This window comes from Rhamphochromis sp. 'chilingali', assembly GCF_963969265.1.
Source record: "Rhamphochromis sp. 'chilingali' genome assembly, chromosome: 8".
NCBI classification, from domain to species: Eukaryota; Metazoa; Chordata; class Actinopteri; order Cichliformes; family Cichlidae; genus Rhamphochromis; species Rhamphochromis sp. 'chilingali'.
In genome coordinates this window covers 8,862,434-8,881,873 of record NC_137935.1, presented here as the reverse complement: position 1 = coordinate 8,881,873, position 19,440 = coordinate 8,862,434, and the positions used below count along the sequence as shown (strand labels likewise).

The 19,440-nt window shown below is 41.0% G+C and overlaps 1 protein-coding gene across 1 annotated transcript in view; it reads left to right on the top strand.

The window, feature by feature from the left end:
- LOC308400605 (rho guanine nucleotide exchange factor TIAM1-like) overlaps positions 1–19,440 on the top strand; it is a 40,832-nt gene that overhangs the window by 10,348 nt on the left and 11,044 nt on the right. The window contains exons 2-15 of the mRNA XM_080888416.1: positions 6,636–6,720; positions 6,815–7,712; positions 8,679–9,138; positions 9,504–9,676; positions 9,876–10,100; positions 11,463–11,648; positions 12,858–13,004; positions 13,135–13,209; positions 13,618–13,788; positions 13,959–14,063; positions 14,492–14,573; positions 14,779–14,865; positions 15,840–16,052; positions 17,788–17,888. Coding sequence (XP_080744542.1) covers positions 6,825–7,712; positions 8,679–9,138; positions 9,504–9,676; positions 9,876–10,100; positions 11,463–11,648; positions 12,858–13,004; positions 13,135–13,209; positions 13,618–13,788; positions 13,959–14,063; positions 14,492–14,573; positions 14,779–14,865; positions 15,840–16,052; positions 17,788–17,888 — 2,913 coding nt within the window. The 5' untranslated portion in view covers positions 6,636–6,720; positions 6,815–6,824. The remainder of the gene's footprint in view (positions 1–6,635; positions 6,721–6,814; positions 7,713–8,678; positions 9,139–9,503; positions 9,677–9,875; positions 10,101–11,462; positions 11,649–12,857; positions 13,005–13,134; positions 13,210–13,617; positions 13,789–13,958; positions 14,064–14,491; positions 14,574–14,778; positions 14,866–15,839; positions 16,053–17,787; positions 17,889–19,440) is intronic.

The window sequence follows — 19,440 nt, the reverse complement described above, 5'->3', positions numbered from 1 at the left end:
ATGTTATTTTGGAAATCCCAAAAAGTTGATTCTGTTCATCTGGATGCAGCGTTTTCAGTGGGAGAAACGTTTTGTCACTCATCCAAGTGACTTCTTCAGTTTCCACTGAAAACGCTATGTCCACATAAACAAAATAAAGTTTTTGGGATTTCCTTAACTGGATGATTGAACATGCATCAAATGTTATTTTGGAAAGTTTTTCTTCGCTCAGATGAACTCGCCTTTTCCTAGTGTACCAGTATTAGACACACTATTCCATCTGTTTGGAACACAACCTGAAATGTGCATTCCCTGCTCATTAATATTGAAATCAAAATGATGGAAATGGGTCTTGACTCTGACCCAGATGTGATATTGAGTGGGGTTTGTACTTCTGGTGCAATATAAAAGGAAACGCACCATACTGCAGCGTGCTTAGTATTCCCACTCACTGACCTGGAAGCAAAGGATTGGGTGAGTGAGAGAGCCTGAGTGCAAAACATTGTCCCCATGTTTTTGTTCCCCACTTTGTACTATCTTCGTACTTCATATTATCTCTGTGCAGACTTTTAGCGTTCTTGTGCATATAGTTTACTTTTATAAAAGTTGTGTAAAATTTCATATAATCACTAAAGTTTTTTTTTTGTAATCTTCCAGATGTTTTCATACACCATCCCGTCCCAGTCATCGGTTGGTAATACCTCCTGGTGCATTTACAGATTTGTCACACCAGATAATGTTTTGCTAACCACTGGGTCCCGTCATTGATACTGTCGATCGCAAATCTATCATCGTAAAACTGCCAAGAACATTTGTTTCTTGTGTCCAGGGGAAATGGCTGGGTATGTTTGGAGTCGGAGTGTGGAGGAGGACATTGGAAGTCTGGAATGTGAAGCATGTAAGACAGAGTACTTTTGATGCTCCATGTACTTGGGGGAGACCTTTTCTCTGACAGTGACGGTTACAGGATATGAGAAGGTCAGCTCGTGTATGTGCTGATTGTGGTTTAAATATTTTGTAACAGCGGCTCAAACCTTTTTCATAAAAAAAGAATTTGCCGTTTTCATCCCAGATTCACACTTGTGTCACAAACTGTTGAGTCTTGATCTTGGATTTTTGTTTGATCTGCCTATCATTAACGTTTCCCCAGCTTCTGATCCAGTTCCACATTATCAAGACTAAAGTTTAAATTACTCTTCAAAAGATTTGCTTTTTCTTGATTGGGTACAACACTTTTATTTTTTTTTTTTAATTTTCACATATCAAACAGCAGATTGTAGATTTTAGAAAAAATCCTTTCAGATATTAGCGGAAATGTAAAAGAGCTTTTTCAAATGCTCTGATACAGTCCTAAATGATTACTACACAAAATGAGCGTTGCTTTAGAGATTCAGAGAAGTGAAAATAAATGAAGGGATGAAGGCAGGAGGAACATTTGGAAATATTGATTTAGTTAAAACAAATGGATATAAAGTGATTTTAACAGAACACTTCATATGAAACAAAAACAATCACTTCCACAAACCTGTGTCGTCGGTCCCCCACCCCGCATGTCATAACAGTTGTCCACAGCTTAGTTACGCCTTCCACTAACAGCTGTTAAAGTACTGTTAAAGTAACTTCAAAGGTTGTTAATGAGGAGGCAAAGAGCCATGAGCAGGAAGTGATCTTATGGCACCTTAGCTGTGAACCTCCACACAAGCAAATTGCTGCTATTAATGGAGGTGAAAGTATTATGACCTCACAAGATCTTGCACCTACAATGAATTTGGACAAATGTAGGATAATAGATGATAGTTTCTATTCTCTGGGCGTTTTATTACACCTCAAACTCTGGTCGTCATTTTGACAGATACTGTGGAAAAAAAGACGAGACATTAATTTTTCATAAGTTTGTTTTTATCTGTGACCACAGAACCGTATAAAGTACTCTTAAGTCTGCAGAGTGGACAAAAGACATGTTGACCCAATAAAACCTGCAGTTTATGCTGTATGCAGCTTAAACATCAGCAGAAGAGTTGACCTCTGCACATGGCATTGAGGGACAAAGGTGCCACTAGGCTAAACAATACCAGCTGCTGCTCAGCAACAGGCTCACAAAAGCATAGCGTTTCTTTTAAAACGACACAGCTCCAGGTCATTGCTGTATCCACATTTTGCAATCAAGAATGATTTATCGACAAAATCCTTTCCACTGAGTGGAGCTCACTTGCATCAAACTAGCTCTGCTGGCGTTCATAATTCGGCTTTGTATGTTCTGGCATCCTTCGAAGGGTTGCTCTCCTACATTAAAAATGCTCCATAACACCCAGCCACCTGAGCCTCTTGTGACAGGGTCAGACAGGTCACACACAGCAGCCTCACGTGCCCCGCCGTACTCTGAAACACATAATCAGATCAGCAGCGAATGAAAATGACTCCGTGGCTTGGCTGGTGATTTGTTTTTGCTGAAATGTTGCTTCACCTGCTGCTTTGTCAATGCGGCTGTTAAAGCCATACATGCTCTATTTGTTATTTTAGAGGTAAATTTTGAATAAAGCTGCATAAATAGTGTTTTGGCCGATCCTGTCTAACCTGATTTGTTTTTTTCATGATGCATTCAGCAGTGTTAGCAAACAAAGTTGAGCTGCTTTCCATATCACTGAAAGCCCCTCTTTTCAGTTTGTTTGCTATTTAATGTTTCCAGGGTTACAGATTACAGTTGGAAATTACTCTTTGAATATATAACCGTAGTATATTGTTTTAATCTAAGCTGTTAAATTACTTTTAATATGGATGGGTTTTTTTTTTTCTGGCACAGGAACCTTTTGAAAATGGATGCAAGCTCTTGTAATACCAAATTTCCCTCTGGCCTAATAGAATCTTGAATACAGTTGAGCCCACTCGAGAGCAGAAAATGAGTCATGAGAACAAGGGTTTGTGTTTAGTGCTTCCATTTTCACAGACACATATGACTCCATATCAGTTGGGAAATGTGAGCTGTCTTAAGTGCAGTCTTTCAGTGGTTAAACCCCCTCCTCTTGCTGCATACAGCTACCTGTGTTATTATCTCTGGAGACCAGAGTGTTCAGATTACAGGGTTTTGTGTTGGAGCTTGTTACTGGTTGGGCCTGGCTTGTTTTTCCTTTCACAGTTGTACCTAGGTCAAATGGCAGGAATGTGTTGCAGGACTCCAAACAGCTTTTTAACAGAGATGTTTATCATCACATTTTGTCATATGTCTTTACGTAAGCCTTGCTTTTTTCAAAAATGCACTGTAGCCATTGATTTTTTTTTTTTTTTTTTTTTGAGACGTAGCCTGATGGAGGTGCACGTCAGAACTGCAGACTTCCTAATAAACAGTCTGTGTTGATGTAAGAATAGTCCAGATGATAGTCTGATGAGTTCACAGTTAGTCACTGACTGTCCTGTGTCTGGCGTCCAGCACTCACTTGTTGGGGAGCTCCTGCAAAACCAAATGAAATATTTCCAGTAGAGAGAATGATGCTGGTGTGAATTATTTTTCACTGTGTACTACATGTGAGAAAAGAAGACTTTAGACAAATGACTCAACCTGAATCTCCTGGCATGAAGTTCAGCTCTGTCCATGTATACAGGAAAGTCTGACCAGGTGTTTCATGGTCTTTACCTTGTTTTCAAAGACCTTAAGTTGTATTTTGACCATGGGGCAACAACTTGCATGATGTCTGAAAATGATGCAAGCGGCTTGAATTTCATTCCTTGAGGACCTAAAGGGGGGTGGAGGGTTGAGACAATTTCCCCTCATACCTGTTCCAGCAGGCCCAAGAATTTGTATAAGAAGGACTTCAAAGTGGTCTTTAATAACAAAAGGAACTTAAATCTACCAGTCACATATTTTAGGGATGACAGCATTCCACACAACAGGTCATTCAGTGTAAAAACAAGTCACTGCTCCAAGAAGAGTTGATTCTGGCATAAATCACATTGCATGATTTTAATGTTCCAGTACAGTCCTGCGGTTATGAGGGATACATTTGAGATTACCATAAGTGCTGACATTATCAACCGAGTTGAAAGTGTACACTTAATGACTCTCTCTGACTTTTTTGTAGTGTAAAAAATATAAAAAATAGAATACAGAATGCCTGTATATCATTTCCAAAAAAGAACTGAAAACCAGAAGATCACCACAGCCCATCTTAACTGAGCTCTGGACCATTTAAGAAGAAGGCAGATGTGTTTCTGCATTTTCTTTATAAAGTTTCTTTATTTCTTAAATGATATTTTGTACTCTAGATTATGAAATGTCCCTTTTTTTTTTTTCTTTTTTACAGTTTTAAGATGAGAAATCTTAACCATACTGTCCAAACATAAGCCAAAAAAGTCACCAGGTTGAACTGTGGTTCAGGCAGCATGGGAAATCACTTTCTCACGTGGATTGCCCACTACAAAGTTCAAACCTTGTGTTTTGCTTTTGCATGTCATTATAGTAAAGTTACCCACCCCTTAATAATCCTGGAACCACTTTAACTTTTGAAAGTCTCCAGTGGGAACTCTTTAGATTTGGTTGATCTTTCATGGGATCACCAAATTCTGATCATCCAGTGGAATTAACTTGTGATGTGTGTTAGTCTGTATTTCTAAAAGAATCCACTGGGTGTATGCGATGGGATTTTAGCGCCCTAAAATATCTTTTCCAGCCGTGGCATTTCTTGCTCATGTATTAATAAAGAGCTGATGGTGGATTCTGTGCGGCAGCAGCATTGCAGCTTCAGAGAACATTGTGTTTGGGAATTGAGGCCATTTAAAAGTTGTATTCAGATGTTCTGGTAGCTCCAGTGCAATTAAATTTAATAATCCTGCGTTTTCATTTTTGAACAATGCATTCTTAAAAATTTAGTATAACATTTCTCTGGGTCAGCCATTTAAATTATGTGTTTTGCTATACCCGGAGCTTCAGTGTAAATCATGTTCAGTAGGAATCTGTGTTGTGTCTTTTAAACAGTGCCAATAGAAACTTGCTGACTGTTCTGTTCCCTTTTCAACCTATTTATGGTTTTGTGGCAGAGTGATTGGTGGCCATGTATTCTGCTGAGAATTTATCGGATCTTTTTCTTTAAATCTGCTGATTTGTTAGGAGATGAGTTGCATTTATTGCAACATTTGGTTTGGTTTGGTCTCATGGATTTGGCTGAATATTCATTTTGTACATTTTACTTCCAATTTCACTCATAAGTTTAAGCGTACAGATATAGATATGTAAAGATAATGTGTTGTGGTCACAGTAATGCATAACTTTGTTGCAATTCTATTGTAGTCCAAATTAATCAGTAACGTTTTTGGTCTACAACACCTGGCTCCTGAACTTCAGAGATTAACAAATGAGATTCCTGGGTTCCAGCGAGATCCATCTGCATCACTTGTAATTTAGTTCTGGTCATTTTGCCATTTTACATACACAATAACACATTTGTGCTACAAATAGCAGAAACTTCAACCATAAAGAGCAACCATTACAAGGTGGACATTTTTCTCTCCTCTTCTCCATTTTTAAAAATTAAGGTTATTATGTAGGAATGCTACGTGAAAAAACTCCAGAAGTGGTCCACAGTATATTGTAGTGCTTGCATTTTGTGAGCAATGCTTGTATGCCTCAGTGAATATCATTTCCTGTAACAACTTTGGTGTTTTGTTTTTTTTCATAGTTCTTTCCCTCCTGCGTTTCCGCTCTGTTCTATTTTGTACCAAATGGGATTAAATGAAATAGCCAACACACTGCAGAGTTATATAAAAGATGAATGTAGTTGTGTAAAGTTCAAACATGGTACACTGCAGTACCAGTGAGGGTTGATGAGTGGACAGAATAAGGAGGGAGGATAAGGATCACAACGTATAAAAACGGGGTCAACTTCCATTTATGTAAAGCCCCTCCTCACAGTAAGCCTGAGGGCAGCACCAGAGGGTTGGGCTTATTTGCTTATTTGCAAAAACACAGTACCCCCCCCCCTCCCCCAGAGGGTCTATCCTAAAAAGTGGAGACGCACACATCGTGAGAAGCAGCGGCCACAAATGAGTCAGCTAATCTTCTGTCCCATCTGTTGGTGGTCCCAAAGTGGAACAGGACTTTTGTTTTCCTTTTTACATCACACTGTCCGGCCTAAAGGCGGATAAATAGAGTCCAAATGTGCATTATAGTCAAAGCTTCTGCACCCTCCTGCTCCCAGTCCTTGTTAATGCAGGAAGCAGTGCCTGAGAGCAAACAACTATATCTCTGCATGGATGGTTCATTCCAGTTCTGAATAACTCATGTTCGCTCACACTTTCATTAGGTACCCTCCACTTCACAAAATCCCTGTACATATTGAAGGGGGCTTGAGTGGCTCACATCCTCTACCAGTCTAAGCACAGTGTTTATTTAGCTGACTTTACAGATAATTACTAAAGAAATAACTGCAAAGCAAGACAAGTTACAGCTCTGCGTTTATAACATCTACCATTATCAATTCTTTTTATGTGAACAGTGTCCTATGTTTTAGGGGAAAGCCTAGGATGGAAACAACATGTCATGTTCCGTCTTTACGGGTCCATATCTGTAGACAGATTTGTTGAAAGAGTACAAATATTTAGCTAAGCCACACATAATTAAGAGCACACAGGTTTTGTACTGATTTTTCATCTAGATATCTGTTTTTCAGAGGTTTGTGGATTATACCAGCCAAAGGAACAAACTGTCTTAAGATCCAGTGACAAAATGCCAGAAAAGTCATTACGGCCCTGCAAGTAAAACACCATTCAGATACAATTCTTTTCTTCTGTATGTCTCTCCTTCATGTCCCCCTAGGTTTATTTAATCTGTTTCCCCCTGTCCGTTTAGCCTTTGAATCATGGGAAATGCTGAGAGCCAGAATGGGGACCATGCCCTCTATGGACGTGGCTATTTGTCACGTAAGCACATGTCTCGGTCTCTTCGCATCTCCAACAAGCAGTCCAGACGCTCTCGCCATGCTTCATCAGGAAAAATAGAGCACAGGAACTCTGAGACAAGCACGCGCTCAAGTAGCACACCCAGCATCCCACAGTCCCTGGCTGACAATGGCCTGGAACCCTTCAATGAGACAAATATCCTCCCAGACTTTGGAAGCCCCATTTGGGTGGACCGGGTGGCCATGAATCTGCGTCCAGTATCCTTTTACAATGACCTGGCCAATCCCTCAATGCACATAACCCTACCTGGTCCCATGGCAGAGGAGGTGCAGGATGAAGATATGTACGCAGGTGAAGTGAAATACCTCCAGAAAACCCCAGACTGCTCCAAGGAGACTGTTGGCTTCAAGAAGAGGTCTAAATCTGCAGACATGTGGCGAGATGACAGCCTGGAGTTCTCCCTGTCTGATGTCAGTCAAGATCACTTGACCAGCACAGAGGAGATTATAGACTTGACTAACGAGAGGGACTTCACTGGCTGCGAAGGCCACCTGCAGTCCAGCCCAACAGACTCCACTGACAGGGCAAACTCACTGGATGAGCTGTATAGCCAGATGAGTCCTGCCTCCAGGCAACTCCATGGCCGCTATGCAAAGTGGCACAACACCAACAGGGCTATCAGGGAGGGTGAGGACGATAAAATGCTATCTCCATCAGACGAGGATGGAAACACCTACGGTGCATACACCCTTCCCTGCCGACGTTCACACTGCTTGTCTGAAGGCCTGACCAGCCACCAAGTTGAAATGTGTGCCAGCATGCAGGGCAGGAGGGCGCAGACTATACAGGTAAGATCTGTAACTATTTTATAATGTACTGCTTGTTTGCACATTAAATTTAGCTTTAAAAAAGTAATTGAAATGTGGTTATTAGAAAACAGTAAAAATTCGAGTGCTGATGAATTTTTGATAGCCTGTTGGATACATATATGTCAAGGACCTTCCTTTGTTTAATGCCGTCGTGGATATTCTGTTCTGTTTTGGACAGAGCATGAAAAGCTGTGCTAAATCTGAAATGATCTAGTAGTACTACAGCTCCCTTCATTCACTTCCCCAATGAATCTGTGAGTTTGTTCCGCTTCAGTCACCTCACAATAAGCTGTTAAAACAAACTGAGTGTAAAAAGAAAGCTTGTGTGGGACGAGGGAGTCGTAGTTTCCTGAAGAAACTGTTGTTTTTCTTGTGAGAGGAGATTGCGATGATGGGAGGGGGCGAGCACAGCCTAAAGTCACTCTCTGTTAGAAATACCTCGGCCTTTGTTATGATAATGAAGGGAGGCCTGTGGAAGAGTGTAACAGTAAAACGTGCATTGGTGGCCCTGTCTCTACGGGGCACCGTCAACTCTGGTGAATGGAGCTCTGGACCGCATGATTAGGTCATGTGACCAGATGGAGATACCAAGCTCAGTGTAACCCCCTTCATCTCCCAGGAGCCTTTGACCATGTGGGTAGGAGAGGGCAGACCCTGTGGTGCCACAGGCCGGGCAGGCTGTGCTCACACAACGGCAGACGCTTTGCTGTTGGCAATTAATTTTAAGCAGAAACTCAGGGTTAGACAACCTGTGGGCTCTCATTAAGCATCTGTTTTTTGTTTGTTTTTTTGCAACATGTTTGCTTTTCAAAAATGCTTCTATCCTTTATTTAGAGATAGACGATCAGGTGAGGGCAGCGGTTGTTAATGACCAGCTGCCCTCTTAGTGATGAACAAGAAGCTGTGATGCCGTCTCACCTGTTTTGTGCTTCTGCCACAACTCAGGATGTCACAGGCGGGGAGGGCAGCGAATATGAGGACAGCGGCATCGACGGGGTGACGGTGGAGCCGGAGCACCAGTCTCGCCGCTACAAGACCATGTCGGCCTCCTTCTCTGTGTTCTCAGTGCATGGCAGGAACATGTTCACTGGCAGTGACAGCGGGAGCAGCAGTGGCGGCGGAGGGGCCAGCGAGTGCGTTCAGGGCGTGTACGAAAACTTCCGTCAGGAACTACAGATGAGCTCCTGCCAGACTGAGAGCTTGGAGGAGGCGGGGTCTGCCCTAAGTGATGAGCAGAGCACTATGAGCTCCGCCTACCAGTCCGACCTCTTACTCAGTGTTGTCCAAGGGATGGTGCGCAAAGCTGGCAAACTTGCTGTTAAGAACTTCCTTGTGCATAAGAAAAACAAGAAAGTGGAGTCAGCCACAAGGCGCAAGTGGAAGAGTTACTGGGTTTCTCTCAAAGGTGTGTCATGGCCTCAGTGGTATCATTAAATTTACATTTTATTGCACTGCAATCCTGTAATGTCAGCCTGTGACATCCTGCTCATGCAAGATAATATGTTTGATGCTATTTAGTTACATGCTGACATTCAAAAGGGAGAGCAAAGGTTTACTTCAAATAAGATTTCTTTAAGGCATTATGTCACTGGACTGGACTTGAAATCAATTTAGAAGCCTGTGTCTAATAAAGCCTTTCTCCCTGACTCTTGCCATGCTGCACTTCTTAATGTTGGCCACTGGAGAGCAGAATTAAATTGCTTGAGGAAATCTGACTTTCTTGTAAAACTAAATAATTAAATCAACAGTTCCATTGTGTTGGTTTTCCAGGTTGCACGCTCTTCTTCTATGAGACTGATGGACGCTCAGGAATTGACAACAACAGCAATCCCAAACATGCCATCTGGGTGGAGAACAGTATTGTCCAGGCTGTACCAGAACATCCCAAAAAGGACTTTGTGTTCTGCCTCAGCAATTCCCTGGGAGATGCTTTTCTGTTCCAGGTAAGAAAATGCATGTATGTCAACTGTTCTGTGAATAAATACAAATTTAATTTGCATACATTGCCCTGTATTGACTGTATTTTCTTTTTATGATCTTTAAAATTCTGGCCTTTTAATACATCAGGAGCAAAACAAAACAAAAACAAAGGAGTTTGTGTGCTGTGTAACCTTTGACCTTTCATGGTCCCTCCCCCTGTAGACCTGCAGCCAGACAGAGCTGGAAAACTGGATCACAGCCATCCACTCAGCATGTGCCACTACTGTCGCCCGCCAGCATCACAGAGAGGACACTGTTCGGCTACTTCGCGCCGAGATCAAGAAGCTCGAGCAGAAGATCGACATGGACGAGAAGATGAAGAAGATGGGAGACATGCAGCTGTCTGCTGTCACTGACACCAAGAAGAGGAAGACGATCCTGGATCAAGTAGGTGTCATGCTACTTTCTTCCTTGAGCTCATGTCAGGCAGGTGTGCAGGGGGAAAACATTTCTGAACAAGGCATGGAAAGACGACTTACTGCTATATTATTTCTGATTACAAATCACCTTTCTATAAAAATAGATTATTTCAAAAGAAAACAGTGAAGTTAAACAAAGTTTTACCAGTTTGATTTCTTAATGCGTCTCTATAACTTCAATACTGATAGAAAGTATATATGAAAAAATGGGTTGAGTAGCTTCAAAAAACACCTGGAATGCAACATAGTGACTCCTAGCTTGGCTGAATATTTATCAAATAAGGATGGAAGTATGAAAAATGCCAAATATAACTGTGCCCCATCAGTCAGTTTTAGTTGTGACATACTTGTTTTTCAAATTTAAGCTTTTGCCCATCCCTCCTAGTAATCAGCCCACAAAAGTTCAGTTTTGTCTGGATTCATAAGCATGTCAGGAAGACGTATAAAAAAAGCATTATATCTATTTAAGAGCTCTTAAGACATCTGTTAAACCTCAATGAGAACCAATCCTGAGGAATCTTTAGCTTAATTAAAAAATGCTAAAGATCATTTTTAGTGATATTTTAGCTATTGTTACAATACTTACAGATATCAAATGTAAGTATGTATTTCAGTCTTGTATCCTCAGGTTTTTAATACATGGAATATGAGGAAAAGAGAGAAGCAGGGAGCAATGAGAGAGGATTAAGTTGCAGATTTAGAGGAATCATCCGCTAGAGGCTGCTAATGCTACAAATGTAACAGCCCCCAGATTGCTTTTTATTTTTCTTATTGTAATATGCACTTTGCTCTGGTCAGCCTGACATTCTCAATTAATTGCAAAGTTCATATTGTCTTTAATGGGTCTGTTTACAGAAAGGGGAGAGATCGCTGTTGTTTGGTCCGTTTGGTAGTGGCTGGTTGGAGCTGTTCTGTTTGGCAGTGTCAGGTTTCAAATTGTGAGAACTGAATGGATGTAGGACTGCTCCTTAGAAAGCTGAAACGCTCCCAGCCTCTATCTGCCAGTGGAATGCACAGTATTGTTTCTTTCTCGTCTCTGGGCTACTTGGCAGTAATACAGAGCACTCTGCCATGGAGCTGGCCGCCTATTCCAAACACCAGTGCAGGACCATGACAGGGAGGGGACAGCCCAGTGAATAATCACAATGTCCTGCTCTACTGCCCCAATAAACATCAAACCATTAGGCACAGAGAGAGTGCAGGTTGGCAACACTTTGAGAAAAGTGGTAACAGAGCTTCTATGGAAGTGAGGAGATGCCCCATCTTAGTCTGAAGTTGACAGACAAGGGCATTAATGAACTATTACTGTTGTGTCCCTCTCAACCTGCAGATATTCTTGTGGGAGCAGAACCTGGAGCAGTTTCACATGGATTTATTTCGCTTTAGATGCTACCTGGCCAGCCTGCAAGGAGGAGAGCTGCCTAACCCCAAACGCCTTCTGGCTTTTGCCTCTCGCCCCACCAAGCTGGCAATGGGCCGGCTGGGTATATTCTCGGTCTCTTCCTTCCATGCATTGGTAAATATTCTCTTCTTTATTTTTGCTGCTGAAGCAAACACAATGGTATATTTTAGTGTCCTTTTCAATTTCTTTTTTTTTTGTGGAAAAAGAGACCTGGAGACCTCAAAAATGTACCTTGGAATTGATTATTATATTGGGGACAAACATCTATCTAAAGTGCACTTAAGTAACAGTAGCTGTCGCTGTTGCAGAGCTCAAACCTGTTCTCATAGTGTTAGTAAAGGACTGTGAAATCTCACTCAAAATACACTTTGGCATCACTGAGCACATCCAGTGATGCTCTTGGCAGGACAGTCGAGTCCAAAAACTACAATGCATTGTGTCAAACCACGCTTTTCTTTTTTAAAAATAACGACTATGCTATTTATGAGCTCGGGTCTCACGTAGGTCACCCGTTTGTGAGGGTTTTAGTTCAGTTTTGGCCTCCCACTGCTGCTGCAAAGAGGTTATGTACTTCACATCTAAAAGCACTAGTAGTAAAAGAAAACATCTGATTTTTTAGCGATGTTTCGCAGATCACTGAGGTGCTTTTTCCCTCACCACCACCAACGCAGTGCTACAGAGCAGGTGGGTGTTTGAGCTGGGAGATAGCAGTTAAGGATGTCTAACAAAAGACAACTGCTAAGAGCTTTCCTACGCTTTCACTCCTCTTGAATTTACTCTGTATCAGCACTGTGCACTCACCAGAATGGCCTGCAAAGTGTTGACAGAACAAATGACAGAATGAGTGCCTAGGCTAGTTTTAGAGCCTGCTGCAGGCACAGTGCTGATATGTTTAATTCAGTATTTATTTAAAAAAAAAAAAACCAAACCTTTTACTTATTTCTTAATAGTTAAGCAGCCTAAAAAATGTCCAAGTCTAGTTTTCATGCATAATATTTGACTACTCTATATCTGTATGATTAACATGACCATTTATTCAGTCACTTAAGACAAGGTAATTTCCATAAACCACTCAGTGAAATGTTCCTTGATCACTTTTTTTATATACTCAGTTTTATTTCTTCTTTCTCTTTTTGTCAGAACTGTAGCTTTCCTCTCTTGAATATTTATGATTTTATTTATTTTAAAACCCCCTAAAATATGCTGATATGCTGCACTTCTCAAGTCATTTTGGCAAAATGGGATTTGACGCGAGGTCAAACAGATAGCTGTCGATCTCATTTGATCCGTTTTGACCCCACTTCGCCATGTTACGTTTTCCAGGTGGCAGCCCGCACAGAGACCGGAGTGAGACGGCGAACGCAGGCCATGTCTCGTTCCTGCAGTAAGCGCAAGAGCAGGTTCTCTTCCCTCTGGGGTCTGGACACTACCTCAAAGAAAAAGACAAAAGCCCACCCAACGGTCAGCCAGGTCTGTGAAGTGTTCCACCTCCTTCCAAAATTTCCGCGCTTAATCACAGCTGACAAGTTACTTTTGCCCATTTCTCAAGCATCCATCCTACCTGACTGGTAACTTGCCATTTTGTTGTTTGCTCCTGCAGGTTTTTGCTGATGGTGAAGAGCCCATTAAAAAGCCAGTAGATGGCATATATGTTGATCCTGCTAAGGAAAACACAGTAAGGATGAATAATTCAGTTATCTGTTTGCATTCATTTGTCAGTGAGCAGTTGGTCAAACAGAAGTGCGAACTTCCTCAACAAAATATGTGGCCAACATTGACATCAGTGAAATATTACCCCTTAATGTATTCCGAGTAAGCGCCAGAGCCAAAGTGAAGAGCTTACAAGCTGTGACAGCTACTCAGGAAAATTAGAGCTTTTAATTTTTCTTTCATTCCCCATTTAAGCAAATGCACTATATGGCTTGGAAAGTGTATTCCGACTACTCTGTGATTTAGAAGGAAGATGCAAAGTATTGGTGAAGATGGATTATTTTGGAGACTATTTTAGAAGTATTATCTAATTTGAAGAAGTCAGACCTTGCAGTAAAGTGTGTTTAATTACTTTGGATGTCTCCATTTCAAGAAAAGTGAGGAGGGAACTGTGAAAAGCCTTCCACGACCCAGCACAGAGAGCGATATCTGGGTTCCTGACCACCTTACACCCTCCTGGGTATGTCTCCCAAATGACCAGCCCGTGCTAACAATCATCCAGCCAGGAGAGTCTGCACTGTGTGTTCTCGAGTCCATCTGCAAGGTAAAAAAACACAGAGCCTCGAATGAGCTACGGTTTAAAGCGATATTCATAAGACGCTTAAACTGAAAGCCACACTGAGCCAGAGAAATACCATCTGTTAGGAAAACATGAAAGATATCTCACTGCTGCGATTCTGGATAAATTTCTGTCTTTTTGTGCTCATCCCACAGGCTCATCAGCTCGATCCCACTAAACACTACTTACGACTCAAATTCCTTATAGAAAATCAAGTGCAATTCTACATTCCCAAACCAGAGGAGGATATATGTGACTTGGTATGTCACTGATATCTTGAATATGATCTTTCCTCCCCTCACAGGCTGTTTTGAAAATGAGTCAAGGTCAAGAAATGTATTTAAAAAAATGTCAGGAGTTGATTTACAATGTATTAGGAATCACAATAGGAAAAAAATACTACAGCAACAAGGTTTATAATAAATAAAACTGTGCCTGGGAGATCCATGCACCAAAAATAATCATGGAGAAGCTTTATAAACAATATCTGTAACCTCTTTTGTAATTAAATCATGTAATCATGACATAGCAAAGAAACTCCTCTATAAAGAGCTGCTAGAGCTGCTTTGTCTGAAAGTACAGAAAATTAATGGCCTCCTTCCATGCTGTCAATAGCCCACCCACCACGTCATGAATGAAGTAGGCTGTTGTTTCAGGATGTATAATGACTTCCTTTTGTTCCTTGCAGCTGTACAAAGAAATTGAGCTTTGCTCTAAAATAACTAAAGTAATCCAGTTTGACAGAGATGAATCCTGCATGATTGGTTACGGTAAGAATAATTTTCTATCTTTATTTAGAATGCTGCAATGAAGTCAGTGTTAAAGACTCGTATTTCTGTTTTCTTCAGCATAAGAATTGATTTTCTTTGACCTTTTGTTAACCATCCCTATTTGTCCCTCTGATGCTTGGCTAATATCATCATTTTCTCTCTCTCTCTGCTTTTCTTTCTCTTCACATTTCCCTTTTGTGTTCAGGTTTCTCCATTTCGGTGGTGGAGGAGGATGGAGTACAGCAGCTCTACATCACTGATGTAAAGGCAGGGGGATTAGCCTTTGCTAAAGGTTAATTATCCTTCATTTCTACTGAAAGAACTCTTCCTAAACACACTTTGTATCTAATAAGCCACACTTTAAAGGAAAATATAAACAATGCAGGTTGCCTTAGCTGTTTTTAGTGCTTCTCCATTTTCTCACATCAAGGCCAGGAGAGTTTTCATCTCCTGCTTGGTTTCTCTTTCGAAAAATGCATTAGCACGTTTATTCAACAGGTAGAGAAGGTTTTAGAGGACACAACACTTCTCAAGGGTGCTGATTACTATAATCATGCCTCTCACTGGCCTTTATGAAGAATTATGTTGAATCTGACACTTAACAACGGCTGCTTCACACTGGCTCTCCTGTAATGAAGCTGAAGAGCTGAATGATGTCAAAATAAAGATAAAGAGCATTGATCCCAGAACAATTATGACTGATGTTGGACAACAAGTGTTAATGTGTTACTGGCTAATATTTCACAAAAAATAGAGAAACGGGTCATGCCTGTGGGGCTGAAATTAAAACAACAGTCTCCAAAGTTGTAGATTGTGGCTCAAGAGTTGGGAGTTTGTCCGGTTTGAGCCCCGGCTTGGACAGTCTCGGTCGTTGTGTCCTTGGGCAAGACACTTCACCCGTTGCCTACTGGTGGTGGTCAGAGGGCCCGGTGGCGCCAGTGAACGGCAGCCTCGCCTCTGTCAGTGCGCCCCAGGGTGGCTGTGGCTACAATGTAGCTTGCCATCACCAGTGTGTGAATGTGTGTGTGAATGGGTGGATGACTGGTTGTGTAAAGCGCTTTGGGGTCCTTAGGGACTAGTAAAGCGCTATACAAATACATTTTACTTAAAACACCATTTGAACATTTCAAGCAGGAGTTGTTTGATTATTGCTAAAGATTAGGTCATTACGATCTGATATTAGAGAACATTTTTTTTAGTAAATGAAGGAACAGGAGACCGTAAACTGGAGCTGATGCTGAAAGCTGGTTGTGCATGTTTTTGCAGGTCTGAACGCAGGGGATGAAATACTTCAGTTAAATGGAAAAGACTCCCATAGTCTTAATTTCTCTGACATGAAAGCAGCATTCTCTCAGGCTTCACTGGCTCTGACAGTCAACACCTTGCCTGCGGTGGACCGCCGTCAGCTCTGCTACTTGCCGCCACGCCGCTCAGATGCAGAGGAGGATCTCTACACTGACATTTTCTCCCAAAGTCAAGGTAAAAGGAAAAAAGACACAAATGGTATACTTTAACATTATGCAGTGCTGTGTGGAGTTTAGTCAACCTTTCTTTCTTTTGCTGGGGAAAAAAGTGCAGTGATTTACTGAAATATATGCAAACATAAATGATACTACAGTCAATAAATAACAACAGGATTGAAAGTCAATATTTGCTTTGAATTCCTTTATTCTTTAGCACAGAACTCTTTTCTTTCTTTTCTTTTGAAGTCTCTTAGCCAAGCTTATTTTAATTTCTTTAAGTAGTCTTCAGGAATAGTTCCAGGCTTTCCCGGCTTGAAGGACATTTAAAGCTCTTCTTTCGATGTTGGCTGCTTTTGGTTTCGTTCTCTGTCACAATATTTGTTGCAGCCCAAGCTTTGGGAAGGCCAATCCATGGCTGGTAGTTTTCCATTGTGTGTTTTTTCTATCCAGGTTTGCTTTTGTTGAATTAACAGTATGTTTGGGATCACTGTCATGCTGAAAAATGAAGCTCTTGCCGTTAAGACACTTTCCAAATGCGTAATGATGGTATCTGATGGTGTTTTCCTAAATTCTTAATTTCCAACATCACTAGTTGAAATGCAGCCCCAAACCACCACAGAGCCGCCACTGTTTCATAGATGCCTGTAGACACTTTCTGATGTACCTTTCTCCTGACCTTCTCCACATACATGTACATTCATTCACTTCATAAGATCCGCTGCCACTGATTTTCTGAAGTCTGCCTTTTTCTCCCCGATGCCCACCCTTCTACTTCTACGACCATTTCCGATTAGGCTTTAGTGAGGAGCAGATGGCTCAAATGAAGGACCAGATTCATCTCTCTGGTCCTCATATTTGTGCTGAATTTTTTTTCCTGTTTCTGGAAGACTTTCACCTACTGTACATAGATTTTTAGGCATGCCGCTTTTTCCTCCACTTGCTCTGTTTTTGGGGTTTTTTTTAGGCTACACTGTACACCATGCAGAGAGATGCCAAGTTTTTGGATAACAGCTATTTTGGAATCACAATTTTGGTCCAGAAATACAATTGCATCTTTGTAGGACAGATTAAGAGGGCCACATTAACAAAAAATGTAGATTCCTGAAAATGGTCAGGTACAGGGATTGGATGAAAAAGCAGCCAATGCCCACAGAAAGATCTCAACTTTCAGAAAGTGTGAAGAATGACTGCGCAAGACCACTTTAATGAATTACAAGAAACTCCAGCTTCTTGGAAGCCAAACATAAAGATATGATGGATGGCTCAACACTTTTGCACAGTACTGTATTTCACTTACTAATTTAAAGTGCCACTGGTGCTTCCATCCTTGCATGTTTATAGGTCCAATTAGCAGAGGTTAATGAACAGTTTAAATTCAATTCCCACAAATCTAAAGCGTATCAAAGCCATCAGATGCTCACAGTGTGGTGATGTTTACGTACTCACCTGGCATGTAAATGAATCAGAAGCGTGCAAGTAGGCAAATCTCAAGCGTATATTTTATTTCCATGCAAGAAGAACTGACTTTCAGACCATCATCCTTAGCGACATCAGTTTCATTAATGCAAACACAACAGATTTACTGGATTTAAATGAGGAAAAATAGGACATTCTGAGCAGTTAGCTTAGTGGATTAGTTTAGGAAGGTCTTAAATCGTAATAAAATGACAAGGCAAGTAAATGTATTAATCTAATTTAAAGGGGGGGGGGGCTTTTGTGACGCATATACATGACTGTTTTGTTTCTCTCAGAGGAAATCCTGGATGATGGAGTTGGACTGTTTCTGGAGAGCTCAGGAGACAGCCTGGATGACGACTCTGAGATCTTCAGTGAGTTCGACGAGTGCACAAAGGTAAGAGCACAATGTTTATCATCACTTTTATTATTATTATTCTTAGTGTCATCACAGAAAACATCTGACAACCAAGCTTTCGTGTAATATTGCAGCGCCTATGCTTCTTTTCCGTCCTTGTTCTTTACAGCACACCTCTTAGCTCTGGTATTATGAAAAAGCACTCACAGGCATTTCGCTTTGCCACAGTTTGACTCACCATCTGTTACTGGCTCATTTTATCTTGTTTATGAAAGCAGAGCAGCATCCATAATCAACATGAGGGTGTTAACCCCATGCTTCTCAACACAATCTGTATCAGGTTTCTCTTTTCCCTCCATGACACACAACTCTAATGGAATTTCATAGCTTCTGACATGATTAAATCAAAGGGACCTAAATACAAAAATATCTCATCATTGCTGCATGAAGTGTATCTTATGCACTGGAGACAAAGGACAGGAGAAATGATTTGCTTTGAATGAAACAGCCGAGTGATGGATGGGTTTGATTAAGCTTGCATTGTTATTGCTTGATTATGCGAGGTTAGTAGGACCAGGTAATAACTGGGGGTGGATTCATTTTTAGCTATAAATGAACAGAGACAAGTTTAAAATAGAAAGCACAGACCACTACTGCCAAGACAAGCAAATAAGTCTCAAAGACCCACGTGTTGCTGTTAAAGTGCTATGACTAACAAAGATGTCTAATTCGAAAAAAATGGAAGAAGAAGAAAGGCGAAAAAATAGTTAAAGCGGCAGTCCTTAATCTGCTCTCTGTAACCGACTTCAAAGGATCACTGGGCACTTGCTCATGAAATGCTGAATGAAAGCACTGATGTGCTCTTGTAGATTAGTTTATCTCTCATCTCTTATGACAACACTTGATAACGACATCATTTCTCATTGTACCCGGTTAAATTGGGAGCTCACTGCAAGAGCTCCAAGGATCAATGTGATATCCTCAGACATCCTACTTACCCTTCAAATTCAGGGCTGGTTACATGACTGCTTCTTTATACGTTGTCTGTTTTAATCACGCCGTTGAACTTGTCTTGCTTAATGAGCAGCAGTTAATCAAGTGCAGCTCTGTAACTGCCTTTGTAATTATTAATGATATTATAGGGATGAGGAAAACGAGTCTAGATTATGAGTAAACTGAAGGACAAAATCTGTGGTTAAGATTGTGATCTGCTCTGTTAAATACTGCTTTTTCAGCTATTTTTTTTTTCTTTAAAAAAACATTGATTGCTTTCATTCTCCTTTGGGCTTTCTGTTTGAAAATTAACCGATAGGTTCCTTTTGTGAGATCAGAACTCGCTTTCTTCTTTGTGTAGCATTGACGGTATGTGAATCATTAAAAAGATGGCCCTGTGAAAAACCTCAAAGCAAAGAAAAGCTGAGATTTATGTCCTCGTATCTGAAACATGTCTATATGTTTTCTTGAAATCGGCTCAGGAGTGGCTTAACAAAGTGATAAAAATATTAGTTGGTGTTGTTGTGCACACCATGACTTTGTATGACAACAGCTGAAAAGATGATCAACGATTTCCTACTTTCAGTCATTGTCAGAC